This window comes from Eubalaena glacialis, chromosome 11 (genome assembly GCF_028564815.1).
Source record: "Eubalaena glacialis isolate mEubGla1 chromosome 11, mEubGla1.1.hap2.+ XY, whole genome shotgun sequence".
Classification (NCBI taxonomy): domain Eukaryota; kingdom Metazoa; phylum Chordata; class Mammalia; order Artiodactyla; family Balaenidae; genus Eubalaena; species Eubalaena glacialis.
In genome coordinates this window covers 52,103,521-52,128,787 of record NC_083726.1, presented here as the reverse complement: position 1 = coordinate 52,128,787, position 25,267 = coordinate 52,103,521, and the positions used below count along the sequence as shown (strand labels likewise).

Here is a 25,267-nt window from a genome sequence, read left to right as displayed (position 1 = left end):
TTCTGAAAAGACGAATTGCTCCTTCACTACAGACCATCTGCCTTTTGATTTCTCACTCTACCTCTGCCGGGGGTCCATTTTTGCTGCCAAATATATTAACCACACTGGAAAAGACATTCCTTCACTTTTAAGTGGCCGGGTCATTATTTCAGTTTTGAAGAAGGCAAAGACAAACAGTTCTTTATGCTTTATAGAATCGCGACATTAGACGTTTGAGATGGAAATAATGGAAATCTTGAGAGTTCAAGAGACGGGCCCGAGATCTCATAGCCAGCTAGAAGCAGAAAACGAGTTAGAAGCCAGAGTCTTGATGTATGTAGTTTGTCATGCTTTCAGCTATCCAGCTGCCTTTCCTAAATTAATACAAATATTTCCTGGTTTGCGCTCACGGAAGAGAAAGGCTTATTCGTCCCTATCCTATATACATATCCCCAAGACAGCTGTATTTTTTTTTTAATATTTATTTATTTTGGCTGCCCCGGGTCTTAGTTGCGGCATGCATGCAGTATCCAGTTCCCCGACCAGGATTGAACCTGGGCCCCCTGCATTGGGAGCACAGAGTCTTACCCACTGGACCACCAGGGAGGTCCCCCCAAGGCAGCTCTTAAGTTACCAGCATCCTCATCTTCTTCGAACTAAACAATCCCAATTCTTTTTCATTTTCTTTGATATTTCCATTTTTTAATCTTTTCACCATTTTAACACGGTCTGTGCACAGCGGACTTTCAGATTCTGAACTAAAATATTCAGGGAATTGGCCAAGGTTTTGTATAGGTATTTGGATAGTGTGTCTACGTTCATGTGTATGAGTTCTGTATATGTATATAAGAGCGGTTTTCTCTGCTCTCAAAACCGCTTCTTAGGTAAAGACTGGGTATCCTTTCGGCCAGTTTGTTGAACCATTTCTCTCAATAGCAAAACCCTCTGTTTTTCCATTCTTGTATTGCAGCGTTGTATCTTTAACAATGCTGATTTTTTGAGCTATATGCATCGTGACCACAAAATTTAAATAATTTTCATCTCTGAAGATGAAAGGAAGCTCTTGCTAATTTTAAAGACCTATATAAACTCACCTTTGTTTTAAGAGTTAAAAAAAAAAAACTTACCAACTTGATCTTTCCTGAGGACGTACATATTTAAGTAGTTAATTTGCACAGGTAGATAACCAACTAAACCTTACATCAGTTCTTCAAGTACCTTACATCAATGACTTCAAAGAATACACCTTTACTGAATTTTAAACTAAATTCAGCTGAAAATAACTCTATACTTTAAAGAGGATAGTCAGTCAACTCAGTGGGGAAAAACAGTTGATCAAACTAGTTGTTTGCCCTTACCCAGATCAAATCACTGATCCACTGAACAAATCTTTGTAATGTGTCAAGATACAGGTTTCTTTAACTACCATACACATTAAGTATGGGGTATATGGCAGGGAATAGCAGGTTTTTGTAAATGGTGATAAGAACTGTAGAAGGAGGAAAACCATGAAAGATCGAAAAGGATGAGAGGGAAGAAGAGAGAAATGATACCCTCAAGAAAAGCTGAAAAATCATGGATTACTTTCAGAGTAAAATACATTGGACACCTCAATACAGTTGAATGCTTATAAGAGGAGATGCTTTCTGCAATGCCTTTGTTCCTTGATGTATATTCTATACCTGAGCAAAATGCTTCTTCCCTGTGAGCTGGACAGTAGGAAGTAATCTATCTTCAACCTTGTTTGGTTTGTAAATAGCTCTGTAGGAAAGATCTGTTGCACTCTGGAAAGACCTTTTCCATGTGCTCTGCCTCTCACTCTCAGAGGCCAGATAAAGGGCACAGCTGTGACCACCACCTTATTCCTTCAAGGATTGTTTACAAAAGATTGAAAAATGTGCCCAGGGCCCATCCCCTCCCCTCTGTGGAACTAGCCCCACTCAGGTGGGCTGGCAAGCAAGCCTGGCTTTAATAGAAACAGAAGAGAGAGTGTGGGTGGGCCTGACATCTCTCAACACATGCTTTTTGCTTTCTCCTACTGAATTTTTAATTTCCATGAAGTGTCAGTGGAAAAATGGACACTGGTCTTCTTTCTTTTTTTCTGCTCCTTTGCAGGGATTGGGATTCCGTGCTTTGGGATAATGAAGTAGGTTGTCATTTCCTCCCCTAAATAATACACTGCAAAGTGGAAATGCAAATTTCCTATGGAAGCTCTTAGTAGCAGGTGGTATTTCCTTAATATATTGTTTTTGACCTTTGGGGAAATTGGCATTATGAGCTGACTTTGGAAAATTAAAATAGCATCAAAGTCCTACATTTTAAATGAAACAATGTCTTAGTTAATATGAAAACATTAGACTGGAGTACTACACCAGGAAAAGACGTAACATGTTTCGCTTTTCTGTGTTATTTTAAGGTTTGAATTCATGGAGGACAAGAAAAGGGATATGGCAGAACTGCATTTACTAATTCATTAAGAGGTTTTTTAAAAGAAGGAAAAATATGTACTTTTAAGTTTTGCTTTAAACCTTTGCTGTTGACTAATGCTGTGATACATTTAGTCAGTTGTACAAAGAGTTAGGCATGGGACTATTCAGATGACGACTCTGAGTTGAGCTGAAGGTAAAGACATCTGTATTTTTCATTCATTTGCTCAGCAGCACTAAACTTCAAGCTTGTTTTTTGTTCAGCATCAAAGAAAAAGTTGTTTTATGGTTATTGAATATTTTTTTAACTTACATATTTCATGAAAGGGACTCAAGTCACTAGATCTTTGTATTCCTTGTAGTTATTTTTCTGCCCAACAGCCCTTCTGCATGCCATCTTGTCGAATAACGAAAACATAATTTTATTCTTTTTCTTTGCCTTTGAAGACAAAAATTTAAGAAGTCTAAATACCATTCACATTTTGGAATTTCCTTCTTTACTCCCTCCCAAAACCAGCATCTTACAACCATGTAAAGCGATCCAATGTTGAAAGACTTAAGAGATTCTCGCTCCTATAAATATCCTTTATATGGTTATAACTTCTTTGTTTATCAAGGGCAACAAGAATGAAATCCAGGAGCTAACAAAGTTTATAGATAGATGTATGTGTGTGCACACGCGTGTGTAGGCAAATTGATATATATCCAAAGCTTTGTGTGTCCAAATATGCATGATATTTTCAGCATACAAATTGCTGATCAGGCATCTGTATTCTTTTCCCTCTAAAAATTCTGAGTGTGTGGACCTATTAGTAGCTAGAGGCCAGATCACCGCAACCAATGGAGGACTAAAATATTTATCAAATCCAAGAAATTGGAGTTGCTTGAATAGTTTAAACTAATAAATTTGGCTAGTTTAAATAGTTATCTTTGTTCTTCAGTTGTACACAGTTTGTAGCACAATTTGGCTTCAAGGTTCAGGTTTTTGAATGCAAGAAATCTACATTTTCATCCTAAGACGCGTAAGGCAAGATACTTAGATTTCACTGAAGGTTCACATTCATCGTCATTGCATGACTCTTTCCCAGAAGAAAGGGAAAGTGAGAGCTGGGGTCAAAACCAGATACTGTAAAAGTTCAGCTGATCTTTGGACTCTCAGAAAATATTAATTTTCCAGATAGTTGAATATTAACATCTTTAAATTTTTAACTTGAAATTTTGATGATGTTGTATATGAAAATCTGGCTAATGGATATGGTACATGTGTCTCTGGCTACATCTATAAATGCACTGAATGTAATTGTTTGTGTTTCTTGATGACATTTGGTCATTATCATGAGCATCACTAGACTTGTCAAGTGACAAAGATCATATTCTTTCATCCTCTCTTCCTTTCTCATTTCTTGAGTACCTACTGTATGAGACGAACCTATGTGCCACCCTGATCCTAGAAGGCACTCAATGAATGTATGTTGAAGGAATGAAAAAAATGAATGAACAAACAAGCTCAATGGGTAGTTAGAAGGATAGATTCAGTTCATCAAACCTCGTTTTGGGTGTAGGACTAAGCACAGTGCTAGCTGAGACTATAGACACAGTTATACCGATCATAAATAGTGTGGTATGTAGGGGTGAATGTATTCCCCACCAGACGTGGTGCCCTGTTCCATGTTTGCAAAGTACTCCTAACATGAGAGCAACCACTTTCTCATGAAATGGGGAGAAATCTGTGCATCTGCTGGACTCTCTGGGCATTGTGACATGGCTACTATGTGCAAAATCCTAAAGCAGCCATCTCCTCCAAGGGTTTCCTCACTTTCTAAAAAACAATTCTTGTAACAACTACAGTCAATGAACTTTTCTTTGCCACTGCCCTTCAAAACATCCATGATTTTAGCATCCTCAGTGCACATCACAGACATCAACTTGCCAGTTTATTCCCCGGGCTTCTGTCCCATGTAGGCTAAGTCTGTTCTTGGGCTGTGACAGAGGAACATTGCTCACCACTTTGAGAATTGGGGCTAGGGTGTTTTGGGAGATGAATTGTATTTGTACAAATACTTTGTCATCATTACACTCTTATGCAGCATAAGTGGAGGGAAAGTGTGCCCTTTGGAATAGACTAGCATAGATTTCAGTGTCAGTTTCATCCATTATTAGCTGCCTGGGTGACCTTGCGGACCCGAGGCCTGCTGGTCAGTCCTCATAAACATGGTGATATATATAGGAAAGACCTTTGCAGAGCTCCACAAAAGCTTGTTGCTTTATTATTGTCAACTTTATCAGATTATATATACCCGACCAGACACAACTCCGAGCTAGATGTCTTTTTTTTTTTTTTAATAAATTTATTTATTTGTTTATTTATTTTTGTCTGCTTTGGGTCTTCATTGCTGCTCGCAGGCTTTCTTTAGTTGTGGCGAGCGGGGGCTACTCTTCGTTGCCGTGCGCGGGCTTCTCACTGCAGTGGCTTCTCTTGTTGCGGAGCACGGGCTCTAGGCGCACAGGCTTCAGTAGTTGTGGCTCGTGGGCTCTAGAGCGCAGGCTTAGTAGTTGTGGCGCACGGGCTTAGTTGCTCCGCGGCATGTGGGATCTTCCCGGACCAGGGCTCAAACCCATGTCCCCTGCATTGGCAGGCGGATTCTTAACCACCGTGCCACCAGGGAAGCCCCTAGACGTCTTTTTTAAACTTTCCTTGATGTTTGTTCTTTAAGCATAAGCAGTCCTGCAGAGTTCCCCTTTAGTTTACCCCTGTCCCTACTGCCGGAAGCAGTGGCTTGACTGCTGGTCAATAGCAGGGGACTTTCAGAGTGTGCACGGCTTAGCATCCTGAAGATACTACTGTAGTTGTTGAGTCTGGGGGGAAACATTAGGAAAATTAGATTGTGCACATAGCCAAGCTTTCACATCAGTTCTGCATTCTATTGATGTCGAACAATAGGTTGGAAACTTAGCTTGATTTTAAGATTATATTTATACAGGGAATATTATCAATTATTAGAACCATTAGAAGAGTTACTAAGCAGTAAACGTGTAGTGGAATGTCCTCTTTTGGATGCTTGCTTAGCAGTTGTTTGAGAATAGTCTGGTAGTCATCTTAACACAAAGTAGCTACTCAAAATTTTGTCGAATAAATGAAATCTCTTTGACAGAAATATCTGCATAATGGCAGTGTGGTATATATGATCGTTACAGCCTAAGGGCATCTGTTTGATTTGGGTTTTTTTTTTTTCTGTCTGTGTAACACTCATGCAGATGTAATGTGAATAATGCTGCTGTATCCTAAAGAAAAGTGTTATCTCTTGACTCTTTTTAACAGCCTAAGCATTCTAAAGGTAGTTTGCAAGCAACAGGTAACTTTGAAAAAGGAGAATTAAATTTGCATTTAATTGAAATTCTAAGTTTGTAACTTGCTGAAAGTTATTTTTGGAGAGAGGTAATTTTTGAAGAAAATAAAGCATTGGGGTTTTTTTTTTTAATCCTGCAGTCTAATTGGTAGTCATTAATTAAATTTAATAAAATATAGTTTCCTCTCAAAAGAAATGCCTGACAATAGTACATTTTAAAGCCTGGCTGTCTTTCCCAGCAGCCCAGGGTGTTTTGAAGACAGGAGAACAAGGGAAGTACTTTAAGCCGTGAAGTCTTGCAGGGCTGCAGTTAAGTGCTTTAGGCGCTGCATTTTTGATGCAGCGTCATATTACAGTAATATTATGAAAAAAAGCTACAGGGAATTCTCATACATGCCTAACACATATAGCTTAAATGTTCACATGGCTGGATCCATTCAACAAATGGGATCTGTGGGTCAGATGCAGTTTGCAAGCCACTATTATTAAGCTGTTTTACCATTAAGTAATGGCTCTTGGTTAATATTGTGAATGCGTGTGTTCTTTGCTCCTCTCTGTAAATCTTTTGTTCCATTCGTTTTTTTTTTTTTTTTTGGCCTCATAAGAATGTGGGGGGAGGACATCCCTATCCACAAATCAAGTGCTTTAAATAGCCAGGAGAGAGCTGAATGAAGGAAATCGGGCTAGATAACATCTTTGTAAAATGTATGCCAATGAACTCTGCATCACACAATACAAAGGAAATTGCCATTGTCCTGTGCAAGTTAGGTGAACAAAGCACATAAAAAATCCTGTTCTGGTTGCCATGCATATTCCTGTGCAGCCGAAATTGGAATCTTGAAGGCCACAGAAGTGACACATTGGCAAATCAGAGAGGGGGGGATTTTAAATTTATATTGCGGAGACTCCAGTAATCCTTCACCAGAGTGAAACCCAGTTCTTTGATGTTGAACCATGCAAATCACAAGCCAGGAGGGATGCTGCCCTTGCTGCTGCTGCTGCTATTGCTGTTACTATTACTACTACACCACCCCTACCCCCCTAGTGCTATTAAATAATGATTATGAAGTTTTTACAGCCAGCAGTTGTGCCATGTGTGTTAGAGATGTTAATCATTTTTAATCACCACAACAGCCCCGTGAGGTATCCACATTATACAAATTAGGAAATTGAAGTTTAATTTGCTACCGAGTCACAGGGCTTGTGCATAACTGGTCTAGACCTGATTTTAGAAGCCATTCTGGTTCTAAAGCTTGTTCTGCACCACTGCCTTAAACTTCCTTTGTGTGTGTGTGTGTGTGTGTGAAGGGACCAAAACTCTGCAGGTACCAAGACGTCACTTGCAAACCTTGACAAGGTAAATGGAGTTTCTTCAGGGAGAATTTCCTCAAGGCCAAATAGCTGCCTCTGGAGTACTCCAAAGCAGTTTCCACATCCTGGAAACAGCAGCTACAATCAAAGATAGCACCTTACAAACATCCTTCCTTTATTTAAAAAAAACTACTACCACCAACAGTCCCTCCTAAGATCAGAGATGCACACACGGATCTGGCAATAAGCCCAGACATACCAAAACATGTATTATCTAGAGCCAAGACTTGAATCCCACTGTCCTACAGAGAGACAAGCATCTCACTTATATAGGCAACTCATTCACAGAGTAGGGACAGCCTAAGGCCTAAGCCTGGGCAGCCTAAGGCCCCGGGCACACTCACAAGAACCCTAGCCCAGGCTCTGCTCTTCTACAGTTTAGCAAAGCAGAACTCCGGTTGACTGCCGTTAAAAGTCAATCGACATTTAGTCGACTTCCAGGCTATGGGCAGAAGCTCCTGTTAGTTATTTACTGCCCATCTCTGGAATCCCTTTTGGACATGACCAATGAGTTACAGCTGGTTTTCAGGCAGCGTGGCACACGCATTAACTGTCAGGAACAGCTACACCCTTCGGTCCACGATGAAATGAACTCAAATCTGGATTCACCAAAGGAAAATTCCAAACAGTCCGGGAAAGCAAAACCCACCTACAACCATCTCCATAATAATCATAACACTGAAATGCGTACATTCTACAAAGAGGCCTGTTCTTCTTCTACCTCCTGTGAAACAGCTTGACAAAGACAAAAGCTTTATGCCCTAGTGCAGGACAAACAAGGCAGACAAAAATCTTGTGCAGGTGATTTCAGAGTCAAGAGGGCACTACCTGCCAGCGTTCAAAGACAGAAGGAATGGCACAGGGAAGAGTATCAAAGCCAACTGATTGCTATTCTAGATCCATTCCCTCTTTTCCTTTGTTCACAGAAAGTGACCCTTTTCTTAGCCCAGGGGTAAGTCTGATTTGTCTGCGCCAGTCATGGTGACCCCATTCCTCTTGCAGGGAGAGGAGAGCAGAGCAGTCTGCTTGGGACCAGAGGAAGTGACAGACAGTCTCTACTCCTGGAGACATTGACTTTCCTGGAAGCGCCACCAGGAACAGCCATACCCATATTGTGACTCTGAGGAAGATAGAGTGAGAACAAATGTAAGATGGCAGAGTAGAGGATAGAAAGAATCTGAAACCCCAAGGATTGAACCAACTGCATTTAACCTGCTGAATGAACCAGTTCTGGAGGGGCATCATCTCCAGGCTTTCTGTTTTTTGTTTTTTGTTTTTTTTATTCATAATAATAATATCCTTATTAAGACAGTTTGAGTTGGGGTTCCCTATTGTACCCAAAAGCATACAAGAGGAATTTTCTTTGGTGGGATACTTGAGATTCATCAGAATTCATTACCTACATTTTTATAAACTGGTTAAATTTCTATTACCCTTCCCCACATACACTGATCTACAGGAAATAGAGGGAGATAAAGTCGTATTTAATATGTCTTCTCATGCTTTAAAAATATACCCATGTCCCTCTCCCCACTCTTAGATCCCTGGGAAAAATATCTCCCTCGTGTCAACTACAGTCCTGTTGGAGGGAAGAATTGTAGTTTAAGCGTTGTTTTCCTATGACGATGTTCCTCAGAGTAACATCCAGAGGGCCAGTTGCTTATTTATAAGGCAGGTTACTGGTCCCTCCTGAATCAAGGAGTGGAGTCCGGAATCTGCGTTTCTCCAGCGTCCTTTTACGAAGACTATGAAAGGGTATCACCACCACCTGAGGAAGAGGAGCTGGAAGAGGAGGAGGACTTCCTCCAGGCACCAAGAGGGTGTAGAAATCAGCTGAAAACCTTTTTTGAATATTTACTCTATGGAGAAGACAGGAAGCGTGCTAGGAGCTGAGTCAGGTGGGTGGGCAATTTCCCTGGGAATTTTCCTTTGGTGGCGCGGTCTGCTTAGGGTTTGCAGATACAGCTTCTCTGAGACTGGAGCATGGAGTGGTCTGCGTCCATAGCTTTGACTAGTAATTGTGCCTTAATGTAAATATATATAAATCTTACATATATATATATATGCAGGCTTTAAATGGAGTGTTTTAAACGACTCCCTCTCTATGGCAGTGTATATTTATATATATCGTGGGTAAAAAATAAGTGTCATGGGTGGTCACATTCCAAAGAAATGAACACATGCACAAAAGCACCAGCCCGTGAATGCAGAGGCCATACAGGACAAGGGATTAAAGGCAAGAGACGTACAGATTTCTTGAGTAGAAAGACACAGGGAATGAGGAGAGATGTCTGATGATGTAGATGAGGAGTCAGTATGGCAGGATCTGTATGGCATCTGATGGGAAGCAGTCATCGTTATTCTTCCTCACGTTGTGCTCACAGACAATAATATATATAATACACGAAATTATAAACACTGCAGATACAGGAACTGTGTCTATTATTTCCTATGTCATAAACACCATGGAATTTATAGCTAACATTTTTTTTTTTTAACATTTTTTAACACCGTCACATGTTAGAGCAAGTGATAAACAGGGAAAAAAACAAAAATAATTTATTAGCATTTATCACAGAAATCTTAGCCTTCACAGACTTGCCTGAATTTTTTTCCATAAACTTTTCAAAGGGAATAAGGGAAATAAAAGAATAAAGGAAAGCATATATATTCATAGCAGGACAGCATTTCTACTTCTATAGAAATCTAGTGTGAAAGAAGATGCTATTTATATTCCTTGACAAGAAAACTTTTTCCAGAAGAAAGCTGTTACTATGAAAATAGTTTCCTAATACTGATTTTTCCTTTAAATATATTAGAAGCCTTCGTCTGAACTAAGATCTTTTAATATCATTACATTAAAATGCAGTTTTTCTTATTTGATCATTTTTCTTCTTAGTGAAGTCATAATCCTAGAAAGCTAAACTTTTATTATCTTTTTAAACAGATGGTCTTTTTATGGAGGAGAGAAGATGCTGCATATAGCACTGATTTTTAATAAGAAAATAAGCACAGAATAAGCTGATCACTGCAGCAGTGTGGCATAGTAGAAAGAGCAAAGGATGTGGAACCATGTGACCTGGGCTGCAGTTGTAGCTTCGTTGTATACTGGCCTTGTAATCCCTTGTAAGCCATTTACTGTCTTTAGGGTTCCGCTTGCTTGCGTGTAAATCTGAACAGCAGATGGCTGTTGTGGGGTAAATCAGACAGTACACATTAAATCACTTTGTAAACGGTACCTTGCTCTGTTATTCATATATGATCAACAGAAATATAAAATGAAGAGTCATGTCACCTTATCCTGAATTGTAGTTAAAGAATGTTTGATTCCATAGATGTGATCACGAAACAGAGTTCGGAGAGACATTTCTGGAATGGTCTAAACAAAGACATGTAGTTTTTAGGATGACAGTATACCGATGCTAGAATCATCCGTTTCAGAGCAGCTGAGCTGAGTTAGAGCTGAGTTAGGTAGTGCAGGGGGTTGGTTGCCTGAATCTCCCCGTGAGTTTGAAATAGAGATTTCGGAGACAAGCCAAATGAAATGTGAGGTTCTTCTGAAGAAGGAAGGGAGATGTTTTAATTTACAGATTCTGAAGAAAAGGACGTTAATCCAGAGAAAACCTCCAGGGAGGGTCCAGGAAGAAGGTATTCTCTGGAAAGACAGGCATGCTGGGTACACTCTGGAAGTGTGAGAACGTGCAAGGAAGAGAGCCCACTTGTACAACTGTTTAAAACGTTCAAGGACATAAGCTAATGTTCAGGAATAGTTAACATTTCTCGGATTGAGTATTAAACCTCCTCCAAGAAAAACAACTCAACTGCTAAAGTCAGTCCCAGGCTAAGGCCAAGAAAATACTGCTAAATTAGGGTTCTAGGAGAGATATGACTCAGTTAAGTATCATAGAGCTCTCAACCCATAAACTATCCCTTTGTAGTCCTTAGCAGCGTAAGAGATTACAAATAAATTTACTGACTCTTTCCTTAAGGAAAGGAAATGCCTAAAATCATGATTCAGCTTTTTAAATTCGGTTTCCATGTGTAACTAGTATAGCTGCTGGGAAATACTGGCTCCTCAAATCATTTTGTAAAACGATTTTTAAAAAAACTTTATTGGAGTATAGCTGATTTACAACGTTGTATTAGTTTCTGCTGTATAGCAAAGTGATTCAGTTATACATATACATATATCCACTCTTTTTCAGATTCTTTTCCCATATAGGTCATTACAGCGTATTGAAGAGAGTTCTGTGTGCTATACAGTAGGTCCTTATTAGTTATCTATTTTATATATAGTAGTGGTAAAACCATTTTTAAGTGTTTTAGTCTACGACCCAGACAGATGTTCTCAGCATCAAAGAAGTTTTCTAAGTATTGATTCTAAATCTCTTTCGTTAAAATAAAAGTAATTAGAACTACTTAAAAATCACACGATTTCTATCCCATGCAAATGGGCAAACACACAAAAAAGGGTATTACATGTGATACGAAAAATTGTGTCTCTAGTTCATCAAGTCCAAATCCAGTTTCATATAACCACTCTGAATAATCCATCAAATGTTAAGAAGACGTTGTGTCTTAAATGGACTTTCAAGTATGTCCCCAACAAATCTGGAGTATTAATTATTGCTCATCTCCTATAGTATACAATTTAATTTCCATTATCTTATAGATGTCTACTTTTATCCATTATTGACCATTAGTCTTTCTGTCTGGGTAAAGTTGGCATTAGCTAAAGTTTGAATTTAGTCCATAGCATCTATGCACATGTGTTTGATTTGTCAAAACCCAACAGCATAGTGTTTCACATATTTATTCATTTTACTTTGGTGCTGTTAGCCACGTGTGCATCTGCAAAGTGAACTAGCTTTGTGAATGGTTATATACAGAAAAAAGAAATATGTAAAGAGAATAAATAAATAATTTGTGTCTTTAAAAAATACCCAAAAAATGCATAGTGCTTCTGTTTAAAAACGCGTAGGATGAGTACATAGGTCTGAAACAAGATTAATTCTTTTTCTATGAAGTAACACTAATCTCACAATTTTTACTCAGCTCCTTTGCCTAAGGGTGAATTCTTCCCCCCAAATCTTGGAGATGAAATTTTTTCATAAAAATTGAGATGAGGTCTACTCATGAGACAACGTATTCTTCACCCGACCTGTGTGTGACTGTTGACTTCGGAATGCTTTATATCCCCAAAGTACAGCCATCTTCTGTAAGATAAAAATGCCTATTAAATGCTGCAGCTCAGGAGCACACCAAAGTATCATTTTAAAATTAACCATGGTTTTAACAACACTACTGCCATAGCTGCATTTTTGTTTTGTTTCGTTTGCTGACTTTTTTAAACTTAATTCTAATCTTTAACTTTCCAAAGTGAAAACAAAGAAAATTTGTTTCTACCTGTATTTTTCGTGATAGGGATGAATGATACTTTTCCTCTATATCAAGTCTTCAAATTTCTTGTATTTTTTTTCTTCAGTGAACTTACCTCTACTTTCTCATGTTCCCTATTAGAGGGAAAATAGCTCTTCTTTCTTATGATTATTCATTTTTTACTTTGATGAGCATGCCTCTCTACACTTAAGATTACATTGAACATAGGAGAAAATTAATCTAAAATTGCACGTTATACTTTTTTAATATTTTATTTATTTATTTATTTTGTCTGCATCAGGTCTTAGTAGTAGTAGCATGAGGGATCTTCCGTTGCGACGCACAGGCTCTTTCTTGCAGTACTGGGCTTCTCTCTAGTTGTGGCGTGCAGGTTTTCTCTTCTCTAGTGGCGCGCAGGCTCCAGAGTGCGTGGGCTCTGTAGTTTGTGGACGCAGGCTCTCTAGTTGGGGCGCGCAAGTAGTTGTGGCACGCGGGCTTAGTTGCCCTGCGGCATGTAGGATCTTAATTCCCTAACCAGGGATCGAACCTGCGTCCCCTGCATTGGAAGGCAGATTCTTTACCACTGGACCACCAGGGAAGTCTCACGTTATACTCTTAATATCCTCATTTGTCTCCCCTATTAGACTCTAGGATCCTTGAGACTAGGAAACATTTCATATTCATTTTGTATGCCCAGTGCCCATCTGATGTGTAGTTTATCAAATATCAGTTCAAATTTAATGAGCCAGTGAATAACTTCATCAGGTCAAATTGTAAAAGGTTGGCTTTGGAAACTAATCAGGACGCTGAGGTTTTTTTTAAGGATTTCTCATTGATCTTTCTCCTCCATTCTGAAGGTGTCTGAAAGGTACCAGAAGGAAGGCAAAAACTCCAAAGTATTGGCTCTCAAATCTGTTTTCATGAGAACTACTGTGGCTCATTGCCATACACATGCAGGCTGATGTTAATAAACACTAACTAGAGCAGATTGTGACTATTCTCATCCTTGAACAGATTAAACAAGGTCAGCTGCAGCGAGGGCACTTTACTATAATAATCCAATAAATACTTTTGAAATGATGCTTACTTTTGTCTTTTGCGATAAGTCCAAGAGTAAAGCCAAGTTGAGTAGAAAATAAAGAACACCTCCCCTTCTCCCCAATACCGAGCAAAAATTCCAGAGATTTTGCCAAAACTCCCCATAGATTTATCACTTGATAGGAGACATTGTACAGAGAACTACAAAATCTCCTTTACTCTCTGAGGACCAGATGTTACTGTCAAATTGTAACCATTTGAGGCTCCACGTGAACACACGTTGCACAGTCAACTCTAAGTGCACACGGAAGGCGCAAAATATAGAAGTTGTGACCCAACCCAGGCTTTTTCTAAGCTGGAGAAAAATTGGCACTAGCTACTTACTTATGATGGATGGTTTCTCCTCTTTACTAAGGCCTCCCACCACTAGGGGGCAGGATCATTCTCAACTGAGGAAGCCATTAAAACAGGAAGACTCTCAGCCCAGTAAGAGTGGTATATGCAATAGGCGTGAGATTTGTATATAGCTACAGCTGAGTCTCATCCTCACATTGTTGAACCAACATTTGATCTGAAATTCTTCAAACTTCAGACACACCTTCCTATCTAACTACCAAAAACATTCCTTAGGGAGATCAAATAATTTTTTGACCACTTGGTGTTAGAGAATGCTCTGAACTCAACTTCCGTATAGGTATGTCACTAACTGAGAGTTGACCATTCATTTTAAATTGAACTAGAAGTCACAGTTTTCATAGAAAGCCACCCTGAATAACCACCAAGAATTGTTATATGCCAGTCACTCCAGCCATTCAGTTTCAATGAAGAGGTCGAGTTCAGAAGGACTTGGAGTGGGTATGAGAAGTTAGCTAGATGGTCACAAACACAGACATGGTGCTCTGGAAGAAAGGCTGCAGAATAAATGAGAACACCAGAACATCACACCTGGTAAAGGCAAATCCCTCCTCTCGCCACAGAGTCTGGCGGAAAACTTTGGCAAAATAACTTTAAGGGTCAGGACGCAGAGTGGAGAGTCATAAGCAGGGAGATTGAGTGCAGGATCTAGGTTAATAAAAAGTACAAAAATCTGTTGGCTGATACAGCCTAATGACAAATCACAAAATTTATATAGTTGAATTAGTGAGAACGGCCACCTTACCTTGATTCTATTAGGTTAAACCATATGAAATTGTTGCTATTTGACTGGTTTTGACTGACAAAAACTCAAGTCCAAATGGTTCAACCTAACAGTGTACACCACACTGAGTGAATGCTATGAAGATGCTCTGACTCCAACTATCCTGGTGATACGGGTATGATGGAGGATTTGCATCTAGAGATCAGAGACTGTTATTTTACATTCCCTGGAGCTCTTGGTGTTGCATTGAGGAGCCTCAGGGACATCCTGGGAAGACAGGGAGTGTGTTGGGAGGCCATGTGAATGAGGCATCGGCACTCCAGTCAGAAGTACCATTTTGTCTGCTTCTTGGTGTAGGATTCCACGTGGATAAGATCTGATTTGTAAAAGAAGAGGGAGAGGGTCTTAGGCTTTTTTTTTTTTTTAATGGTTCAAAACCTATAGCACATACAGTTCATTTTTTAAAGGGACCAAATATAAATCTTGACATTCTGAAATACTGAAGTTTTAAGACTAAATCTAGAGCACCATGAACAAGTGTGTTGATTACCTCATTTCATGAAATGCAGGAAAGAATTTCCATTCTTGATGATGGTAGTCTCCCTCCAGTTGGGTTAATGTCATATTCAAATATATATATATATATATTTGGGTATACGTATATTCAAATATATATATATATATTCAGAACGGCACTGTGAAATTTCAGAGACTGAAAATGAAAAGCATATTTCTCAGCACATAAATGAAAGTGAATCTTGGTAAATGGTTATATACAGAGAAAAAGGTCATCTTTTGAGACTTTAAACTACTTGGGAAAAGGGTCAAAAAGGATATCGTTCAAATCACAAGTCAAAAAGAATTCCTGTCAGTTTGTACAGTACATGACATGAAGTTGCTGCTGGCCTTCCTGGTTCATGGCTGTATTTGGAGTGTTTACGTAGAGACTGGACAGTTTATATAATCTGAGTTGTGTCTACTTATTCAATTTGATACTTTTTAATAAATTTGGTTCAGAAAGCAGTTGAGGTAATAGAGCAATAGGTTGATTTGTTTATTGAAATTTTCTCCAAATGGGGGAAATTCATCAGTCAGCTCCGGCAGAAGATGGATCTGGTTGCACTTGTATGGATACAAACATAAACATAAGCGCCCCTATCTCAATGAGCTGACTTAGGCCATAAAGGACTCTTTGGGAAGTTTAAAAACAAATATCTTTTTAGCGGGATACCATATTTAATTTTAAATTTTAAATAACTGAGCTTATCCTGTGAGCTGTTATTTTGTGAGCTGTGAAATGCCCCTAAAATGTTAACTTTCATTTAGAAATGAGACTTAACGTTTTAGGGGCCTTTCATGTCTCACAAAAGAAATGAGGGTTTTAAAATTCTTTTTTAGTAAACAGCCAGGGGATCTGTCTTGCCCTATACTGCTATGAGAATGCAAAAACGATCTACATGAAGTTTATGCTAGGGAACAGAAGTACCTCTTGACTCAACAGTGGTCTTAACGATTTTAAAACCAAGGGGGCAAAACCACCTATTGCTAGCTGGCAGTAAAACAAAAAATATAATTAGATTAAAAGCCTACTACTTACATAAAACCAAAAGACCCATCTGCACGGAGATCCAATGAAGGACTATTTTCTTTCAAAGTCAACTTAAGACCCTTTGCATAATGATCATCCTTACTTTACTATACATTGTACCTCATTTTTTTTAAAAAAATTGAGTGGTTAAGCCCAGTTCAAGCCTCTTTTCACTTAATGTTTAAATTAGTATTAAAATGAACTACTAATGTTCAGGTTCTTTGTTATGAAGGATTTTCTTTCAGTACCTACTAGAAGCGGTAGCTTAGCTGTCTAGGCATCAGCTTTAAAATACCTAGACTCCCTGGAACCATAGGCTGGATTCTCAGGAGGGCTGGGGAGCCCCTTAATTATACTGAAATAAATTTCCTACACCAGAGTCTTTCTACAAAATCTTAAAAACCAAAATACTCTGTGGACATTAAAAATTCAATAACTTTTTCCCTTTCATTGGGAGAAATACTGGTTTGCTGTATGATCTCAGAAATCCCAAAATAGGTTCTTTCCTTTTTCATATCCTTTGCACTTTCTTAGCATGCTGTATCCTAAGCTATTTACAGACTTTAACAATAACATTTATTTGTTCAAAGATTGTACTTTCAATTTGTCTGAGCTAGTCCAATATAAGGGTTAACCTGCAGAAAACTGCACATTGAAGTCCCCGTGGTTAGAGAGGGCCCTTCTTAATCTTTTCATGATTCATTCAGTTGATGGGTTTTTTAATTCTCTTCACAGTTTTATTTTAACATTATATTAATTCAAAGCATTTCTTCAAAGTCCTTTGTTGTTGATGTTCTTTTGTTCTGGGAGGAAGCTCTCTTCCACCCATTGGATTTTAGAAGTTAAAATGCAACCGCGGAATGAGAGATTTTCATTACAAGCTATTTGAAAAGTGTAACAATCTTATAAGGAACTCAAAATCTGAGTGCTTGGAAAGGTTGGCATGCCAGGTCTACAGAGCGCCTAAACTGTATAAACTCCCCATATGCACAGACTTAACTAGAAATGGAACCATCAGAAGTGTCTAAATCAGGGGACTTCCCTGGTGGCACAGTGGTTAAGAATCCACTTGCCAATGCAGGGGACATGGGTTCGATCCCTGGTCCAGGAAGATCCCACATGCCGCAGGGCAACTAAGCCCGTGCGTCACAACTTCTGAGCCTGCGAGCCACAGCTACTGAGCCCACAAGCCACAACTACTGAGCCCGCACATCACAACTACTGAAGCCCATGTGTCTAGAGCCCGTGCTCCGCAACAAGAGAAGCCACCGCAATGAGAAGCCCACGCACCGCAACGAAGAGTAGCCCCCCGCTCGCCGCAACTAGAGAAAGCCCACGTGCAGCAACAAAGACCCAACGCAGCCAAAAATAAATTTAAAAAAATAAAATAAAAGTGTCCTAATCAGCAGCTTGGAGGGCTTTGCTATCTGTTCAACAGAGCAGTCGTTGTGAAACCCATGCCTTTAAAAGGGATGTCCTCAGACCCTCCACAGCAGATAATAAAGGCAGAATCTCCAAGCGGGGAGGGGGAACAGCTGGACCTTGCAGGCCTGCCTCTTGCCCCCCAGGGTTCACTCTCCATCAGCAACCTAGGAGAATCAGAGCTAGCCCTGCTGACGAAACCATGAGGCTTCCTGGCTGTGGTAGGAGTGGGGGTGGGGAGGGGAGCCCTGAGAGATCCCAAGGAGAAGACTGAATCTGGAGGTGGAAACCAAGGCCATGAAGTATAGCTTATCCTCCTGGGTTGAATCGGATTTGACTGTTTTTAAAAGGTTGAGAATGGGTTTCCTCAGAGCATTATATGGGGGATTAAGAGAATTAGGAGACCCCGGTTGTTTCAGCTTTAGAAAATGATCTCATGGAAGTTATTTCAATTCCCTCTGCCTTAGTTTCCCTGTGAGCAAATGAAAATAACAAGGCCTGGGTCCTTCCAGTCACAAAGGGGCAGATGTTGAAAATAGAAAGGATTTTAGCTTCTATATGGGACATGCATGTGTAAAATATTACTCATTTATTAAGGTGCAGGGAAATACACTGCTAACCACACTCAAGATTAATATGCACAGTTGATATTATCCGTTTTTTCTTAGAAAAATGTAGTGGTCGACCATGCTTCTAATGACAAGAACACTGAGGGGCAACTGGTTTCTAGGTCCCTAAGCTAGCAGATGCCCCAAGGAAGACAAGAGATTTGCAGTTTGTTTGGTGTCCCCCAAAATTTCCAGACAGCAGTTTTGTTTCGTTTCCCTTTTTATGAATGGCAGTAGTATTGTGCTTCCATCTGCATTTTCTACCAAAGCCATTCATAAGAATAAAAGCAAAACAAAATAACAACAACAGAAAACGTTCTCGGCACAGTCTGGAGCCATTGGGTGCCAGAGGCTGGGAAAACATCCTGGCAGCCAGAACCCCAACCGGCATTGAAAGTCCTCAAGGGTCTGTTTGTTTGGTGGTCTGAAAAGTATGAAGTGCTGTGTGGAAGGGCAGCTGGTAGAAGTTCTGTGACACGAACTAGGCTGGGAGCCAGGGCTGGCAGGGTTTCAGACATTGTCTTTCTCCTCATTGAAGTGTCAGGACCTAATTCATGGAAAATTGGGTGAGCTGGCAGCCCTTTCAGAGGATTTCATTGAGACCCACAGTGTGCAGGAGTCACATGAATGTGGGCTCCTAGGCCAAAAAGGGAGGGGGACTTCTGAGCTGTAGGAACTAGTCAGCCTGCAAGAATGTGTGGGGATTTGAAACGGTTTGGGAGTAAACATGTGTACAGGTGTAATCAGCAGGAAAAAAAGAGAGGGAAGAAAAGTGGTCTGTTCTTACAAATGACTCTTTTGAAATGAATACTCTCTTAGCACACACATTTGAATCCTAAGAGGCAAGAAGTCCTAATCATCCTTGGTTGGATTCCACCTGGAGAAAACATCATCTCAAAACCTGGGCTTTTATGATGTCATCTCTACTGTGGTTTAAACACAAACTTTTTTTTTTTCAGTAAACAAAAGTATTTTGCCATTTCTTTTATTTTTATCTTGTTCATCTAAAAAAAAAAAAAAGCTCTGATGATTTTTATAAAACACGTTTACTATAGCGGCAATAAGACATCACACCATCACTGAAATTCTGAGAGGAAAGAAAATGAATAGACGCTCTACCCCTTCACAATATAGTGAATTTACCTTAACTTCTGTAGCAATTTTATTTCTTTCATTTGTACCACAGAAGCATGTCCTGCCCACATCAAAGTGGTTCAGTTGTATTTGCAAATCTCAGGGATGTGTAGATAGAATAAATAAGGCTTATATTCAGACATGAGAGTGAGTACTGGAAGTAATCCATTAAAAAACTTGGGCTTCAGATCCACCTTTTACAACACCAAAGAATAACTTAAATATTTTTCTAGTACTCTAAATATTGGACAGTTAATTTAGGCTGAGTAGAAAAAAGTTTCCTCAGGTATTTCACTCAAAAGAGGGGAGTTTTGCACTACATCCAGAATTAAATACATATAGATGATAAAGATACACAGGTATAGGTGTAACAAAATATTCTGCAAATGGTAAGATCAAGAAAGTGAACAAACCCACAGAATGGAAAAAAATATTTGCAAATCATATTCTGATAAGGGATTTGTATCCAGAACATATAAAGAGCTCTTATAACTCAATAATGAAAAGCCAAATACATTTTTAAAAGATTTGAATAGACATTTCTCTAAAGAAGATATACCAATATCCAGAAAGTACATGAAAAGATACTCAACATCACTAGCCATTAGGAATATTCAAATCGGAACCACAATGACATTCACCTTCACACCCAGTAGGATGTCTATCATTAAAAAGACAGACAATAACAAGTGTTGGCACATATGGGGAGGAATTGGAATCCTCATACATTGCTGGTGGGAATGTAAAATGGTGAGGCTGCTTTGAAAAACTGTCTGGCAGCTCCTTAAAAAGTTTAACATACAGTTACCTCTGTGACCCAGAAATGCCGCTCCTAGCTATGTACCTAAGGGAAATGAAAACATGTACACACTAAAACTTATACATGAAGTTTTCTTATACATGAAGGTTCATAACAGCATTATTCATGATAGCCAAAAGTTGGAAACAACCCAGATGTTCATGAACTGATGGATGGGTAAACAAATTGTAGCATATCCATACAATGGAATATTATTTGGCCATAAAAAGGAATGAATTACTGATGCATGCTATAACGGAATGATCCTAGAAAACATTATGCTAAGTGAAAGAAGCCCATATATTGTATGATTACAAAATATACAAAAGACCATATATTTACATGACATGTCCAGAATAGGCAAATTTATAGAGAAAGAAAGTAGATTAGTGATTGGTTAGGGATGGGAGGTTGGCTAGGGGAGCAGGAGGGAATGCGGAGTGGGTGATAATGGATATGGGGTCTTTCACAAGAGGTGAAATTGTTCTAAAATTAAATTGTGGTGAAGCTTGTACTACCCTCTGAATATACTAAAAAACTTTGACGTATACACTTCATATGGGTGAATTTTATGGAATATAAATTATATCTCAGTAAAGTTGGTATTTAAAAAAAACAAAATATTAATAAATTAGGCCCTTTCACTTCCTAAGTTTTGTGATATACAGGCTAAAACAAAGTGAATAGAAGAGCAAGTTTATTTTGATGTAATTGGTATGTATTGCAGACCTTAGTTGGGAATTGTTTTAATGGAGATAACCTGCATTGTATTTCTTTAACATGTGAAGATAATGAATAAACACCCTTTAACGTGAGATAAACCATTTGAACCTTGAAATTTTTGTCTTTGCAGACAAGTGTCTATGTTTAAAACATGTATACTTGATTATTTTCATTATGTGTGTTTCCTTTTAAATAATAACGGTTCTTTTCTTTCTTTCTTTCTTAGCCTCAACAAGTTGTTCAGAAGAAGCCTGCTCAGGTAAGAGATGGTCATTATGCTCTTTTTCCCCCAGTTAATATAAAAAGTGAAAAAAATATGACCCCAAATTAAACCTTTAATTCGTATTTTTCTAGTCTTGATTATGTCAGCATTGTAGTATTCTTGAAAATTTGTTGTATCCTTCAGACAAAGTCAAGAATACATAGACTGAGGTTTTAAAAAACTCTAAAAGATCAAGGCCTGAAGTATACAGAACAAATAAAAATACTTTAAAAAATAAAACCTTTTAGTGCCTCATATAAAACAAATACTTAATCTTATCATGTGTTTTGCCAACTCTTAAACATCAAGTTTTGTCCTTTCCATCTCACTATCCATATTCCGTTGACCTGATACAGGACTTATTAGCCACAAAATATATCATGATCCATGACTGGAAACATATCTATTCATTGAATTATTCCATAGCATTTGGTGATCCCAAAACACTCCCAAAGAAGGCTGGGAAATTGGGAAATGGTTATACTAATTTTGCTATTGATGAACTCTCAGGTCTCACTTCAGTTAGGCTGAATCACAGTCTCTGACGTCTTTGGCAACATCAAAATTAGGAACCAGCTTTTACTTCTCTTGTTCCGTATGCCTGGAGTTCCTTGTCCCAACTGTAATCTGTACATAGAAGCATAAGAATCATGCTTATTGAGGAAGTATATCTTGAAGAATAAATTAACCATGATTGCCAAGTACGTGAGCTTTATTAAAATATGAAAATATCTTGCTGTTCTCCCTTTCTGGGTTGAAAGAGATGCCCGGGAGATCTAGGTGTATCATGCAGAACCTACTGAAGTAAGTTATTAAGCAGTGTCATGGGTTACCAAGTTCTCTGTAGATCTTTCATATAATTTAAGTTATCCATGGGATCTTTTCCTGAGAGGTCTCTAAAACCGTACCTTGCACCCTGTTCTCTTGGGACAATGTTGCCTTGCCTGGGAAAGACCATTCAGACAATCTCCTGTGTCTACTATTCTTTACAAATGCAGCTTGAAAGAGAAATGAAGCTTCTAAACAGATATAAAAGCACACAGGGGAAATGCATCTGAATAATTACACATGTGCTTTAAATAGAATAAAAACAGAGTTTCCATGAAAAAAAATCATCCTCATAGCTGTTCCCTTTCCCAAAAGCCAAGAGTGTTGGGGGCACTAAAAATAAGTACACTGTGTTCAAGTGTTTCTATGCAATATTAAACAAAACAAAATATAAACCAAACTTGACATTTTTAAGTAGGAGATCCCAAATATATTTAGCCTCTCATGCTTCATCAGTAAGGAAATCAGGAAGGAATTTTTTTAAAAAAGAGCAAATGAATTTATAAATCTGTGCATTGGGGTCAAAGGAGACTGCAGTGTTCGCTGTTGCATCATGGGCTGTGAACAGTAGATTAATAACCTTATGTGGTCTGTTAACAACTTTGATTCGGCCTCTGTTCTTGGGGTTTAGGGAAGATAAGGCGAACGAAAACTTATTCACATGCATCTGAGAAATGTGTAGTCTGGTTCAGAGGTTCTTACCCTTGGCTGCATATGAGAATCACCTACAGATAATATAAATATAATTATATATATATATATATACACACACATATACATATATATAAGATATATATATATATATATATATATATATATATATACAGTTGTATATTATATGCCATATACAGTTGACCCTTGAACAACATGGGTTTGAACTGTGATGGTCAACTTATACGTGGATTCTTTCAATAAATACTACAGTACTACACGATCGATCCATAGTTGGTTGAATTGGTGAATGCAAAATCACGGATACGGAGTAAAGGCCAACTGTGAGACTTGAGCGTCTGAAGAGTTTGGTATCCGAGGAAGGTCCTGGAACCAATGCCCCTCGGATACTGAAGGACAGACAACTCTGTGTGGGTGCGTGTGTGTGTGTGTGCGCGCGTGCATGTGTATGGGTCCTGGAACCAATCCCCCACAGATGCTGAATTGACTGACAGCTTTGTGAGTGTGTGTGTGTGTGTGTACATCCTGAACCCTACCCAGTGGTATGTGCTGGAACCAGCCCTTGTGAGGCAGCTGTGAGTATCTCTTCCAAATTCTATATTTACTGATGTCAAGTAGGTAACTTGAAATCCACTATGGTAGGAGTATTTACACCGTGGAAATTGGAAAATACTACAAATCAGGACTTTTTTTTTTTTTTACTGGAGAGCAAGTTGTTGAACATTTACCTACACACCACTAGCCCCACCCTTCAGTGATTCTGATTATTTGGTCTGGAAACCCAAGCATTAGTATGTTTTATGAACTCCTCAAGTGAGTCTAATGTAGAGCCAGGGATGAAGATACTCAGTGAACACACATGAGAAGACATTTGAACATTTGTTGAGCAAATGAGCACAGAATATCAATCTATATGACGCACAATGGGATACAGATGAATGAGTGGAATGCCATGTGTTGCTTAAAGGGATGATCCCGGGAAGAGTTTCAATTTTGTTGTTGTTGTTTAGCTACAGAAGAGAAAATGAAGACATAGATTAGGGAAAGAAAGGAAGATGTTACAGATGAGATGAATGGCATATTCAAAAGTAAAGAGGCAGAGACAGATAAATCATTGGTGGAGATTATCATTGTGGCTGAAACTGACTGCGAATTGGGCAGTAATATACCAAGAAATGATGTAAGTGACATCATAAATTTTTGTCCTAAGAGAATCAGGCATATCAAAGAAACCACAGATGGATTGGGTTGGTCCTCACTGATCAATCTGGCTGTGTTACAGATCTACAGACCCTGCTCCAGATTTGCCCTTGAAAGGAGAGTTCAGACTCAGAAAAAAGAACATGAGCTCATTGGGCTTCCTAATCTATATTGTCTAAGGACACAGTGATGAATTATATAAACATGGGGACTACACAGAAGTTCATGGAGGATAATGTAAATTTTACATCACATTCAAAAGAATCTCTTCCTTTTCCATCTGTTTCTTTCAAAATACCCTCCCAGATGGCTTTTCCATGTAGCAGTCTGGATTAACTCAGGCTCATATCCTTTCTTCATCAACACTACTTTGAGGGGTTACATTCAGGTCCTGTTTTGAGGTGGCGAAAATTTTAGCACAATTAAATATTTTACATCCCAAGAAAAGGACTCAGCAGTGTATAAGGAGACCTAGGTTTTGCTTTCTGGCCCCATCAATGGGTGAATTAATCTTTCTGTTCCCTATGTATCCATCTATGAACTTGGATAATAACAATGCATCTTACCTTACTCCCAAGAACATTTTGAAGAGACTTGTATACATTCCAGGGAGTATTATTACATTCTGACTTATTTTTGTATGCTAGGTTTTTTATTTCCAGAGATTTGTATTCTCAAAAATGTTAGAATTCTAAATAGTTCAAAACTACTATCTTTTTGACCTCAAGTGTTTTCATTGCATCTTTTTAAAACACGGATTTTTTTAACTTAGGGGAAATTTTATGGTGATTGCTACATCCTATCATTAGGACTAAAGCAGTTAGAATCACTTGGCTTGTATGTAATTCCATATGTGTGGAAGTACAAAGACTCTCTTCTAAAGTATCCTAATGCCATCAAATTCTGAAACCTCAGAACTTCAAGGATGCCACTTCTTGAAACTGGGTTACAGAAAGTCACAATTCATTCTAAGGAGACAAATTCAGGGTTCTGATAAATCTCATTCATGTGCATTTGTGTACATAAGTACATGCATCTTGAGAGGAATAAAAATTTAAGGAAAACCCTACTGCAGGGGTTTGTGCTTGGGAAGTCCACCAGGTACCATCAGCTGCAAACCTTAATAATCTTAAAAATCTAAAGGGGAAAATCTCTAATATTTACGTTAACTGTTTTTTTAAAATTCCAGAACCAGTGAAAACAAAGCTTACTGGAGAACTCTACTATATTTTCATTTAAAGTGATAAAGTAAGAAATTAGCTAATTTCCTAGTTTTTTAGCAATTTGAAAGTTGATTTCTCAGCCACATGGATTACATTCTCAACTTGAGTAGGAAACAGTGGTAGGTTTTGT

At 38.6% G+C, this 25,267-nt stretch overlaps 1 protein-coding gene across 1 annotated transcript in view; it reads left to right on the top strand.

Moving 5' to 3' along the window:
• The window catches only part of HMGA2 (high mobility group AT-hook 2), a 135,455-nt gene that overhangs the window by 102,353 nt on the left and 7,835 nt on the right, over positions 1-25,267 (top strand). Inside the window, exon 4 of the mRNA XM_061206645.1 lies at positions 21,179-21,211. Within this exon, the coding sequence (XP_061062628.1) occupies positions 21,179-21,211 (33 nt within the window). The remainder of the gene's footprint in view (positions 1-21,178; positions 21,212-25,267) is intronic.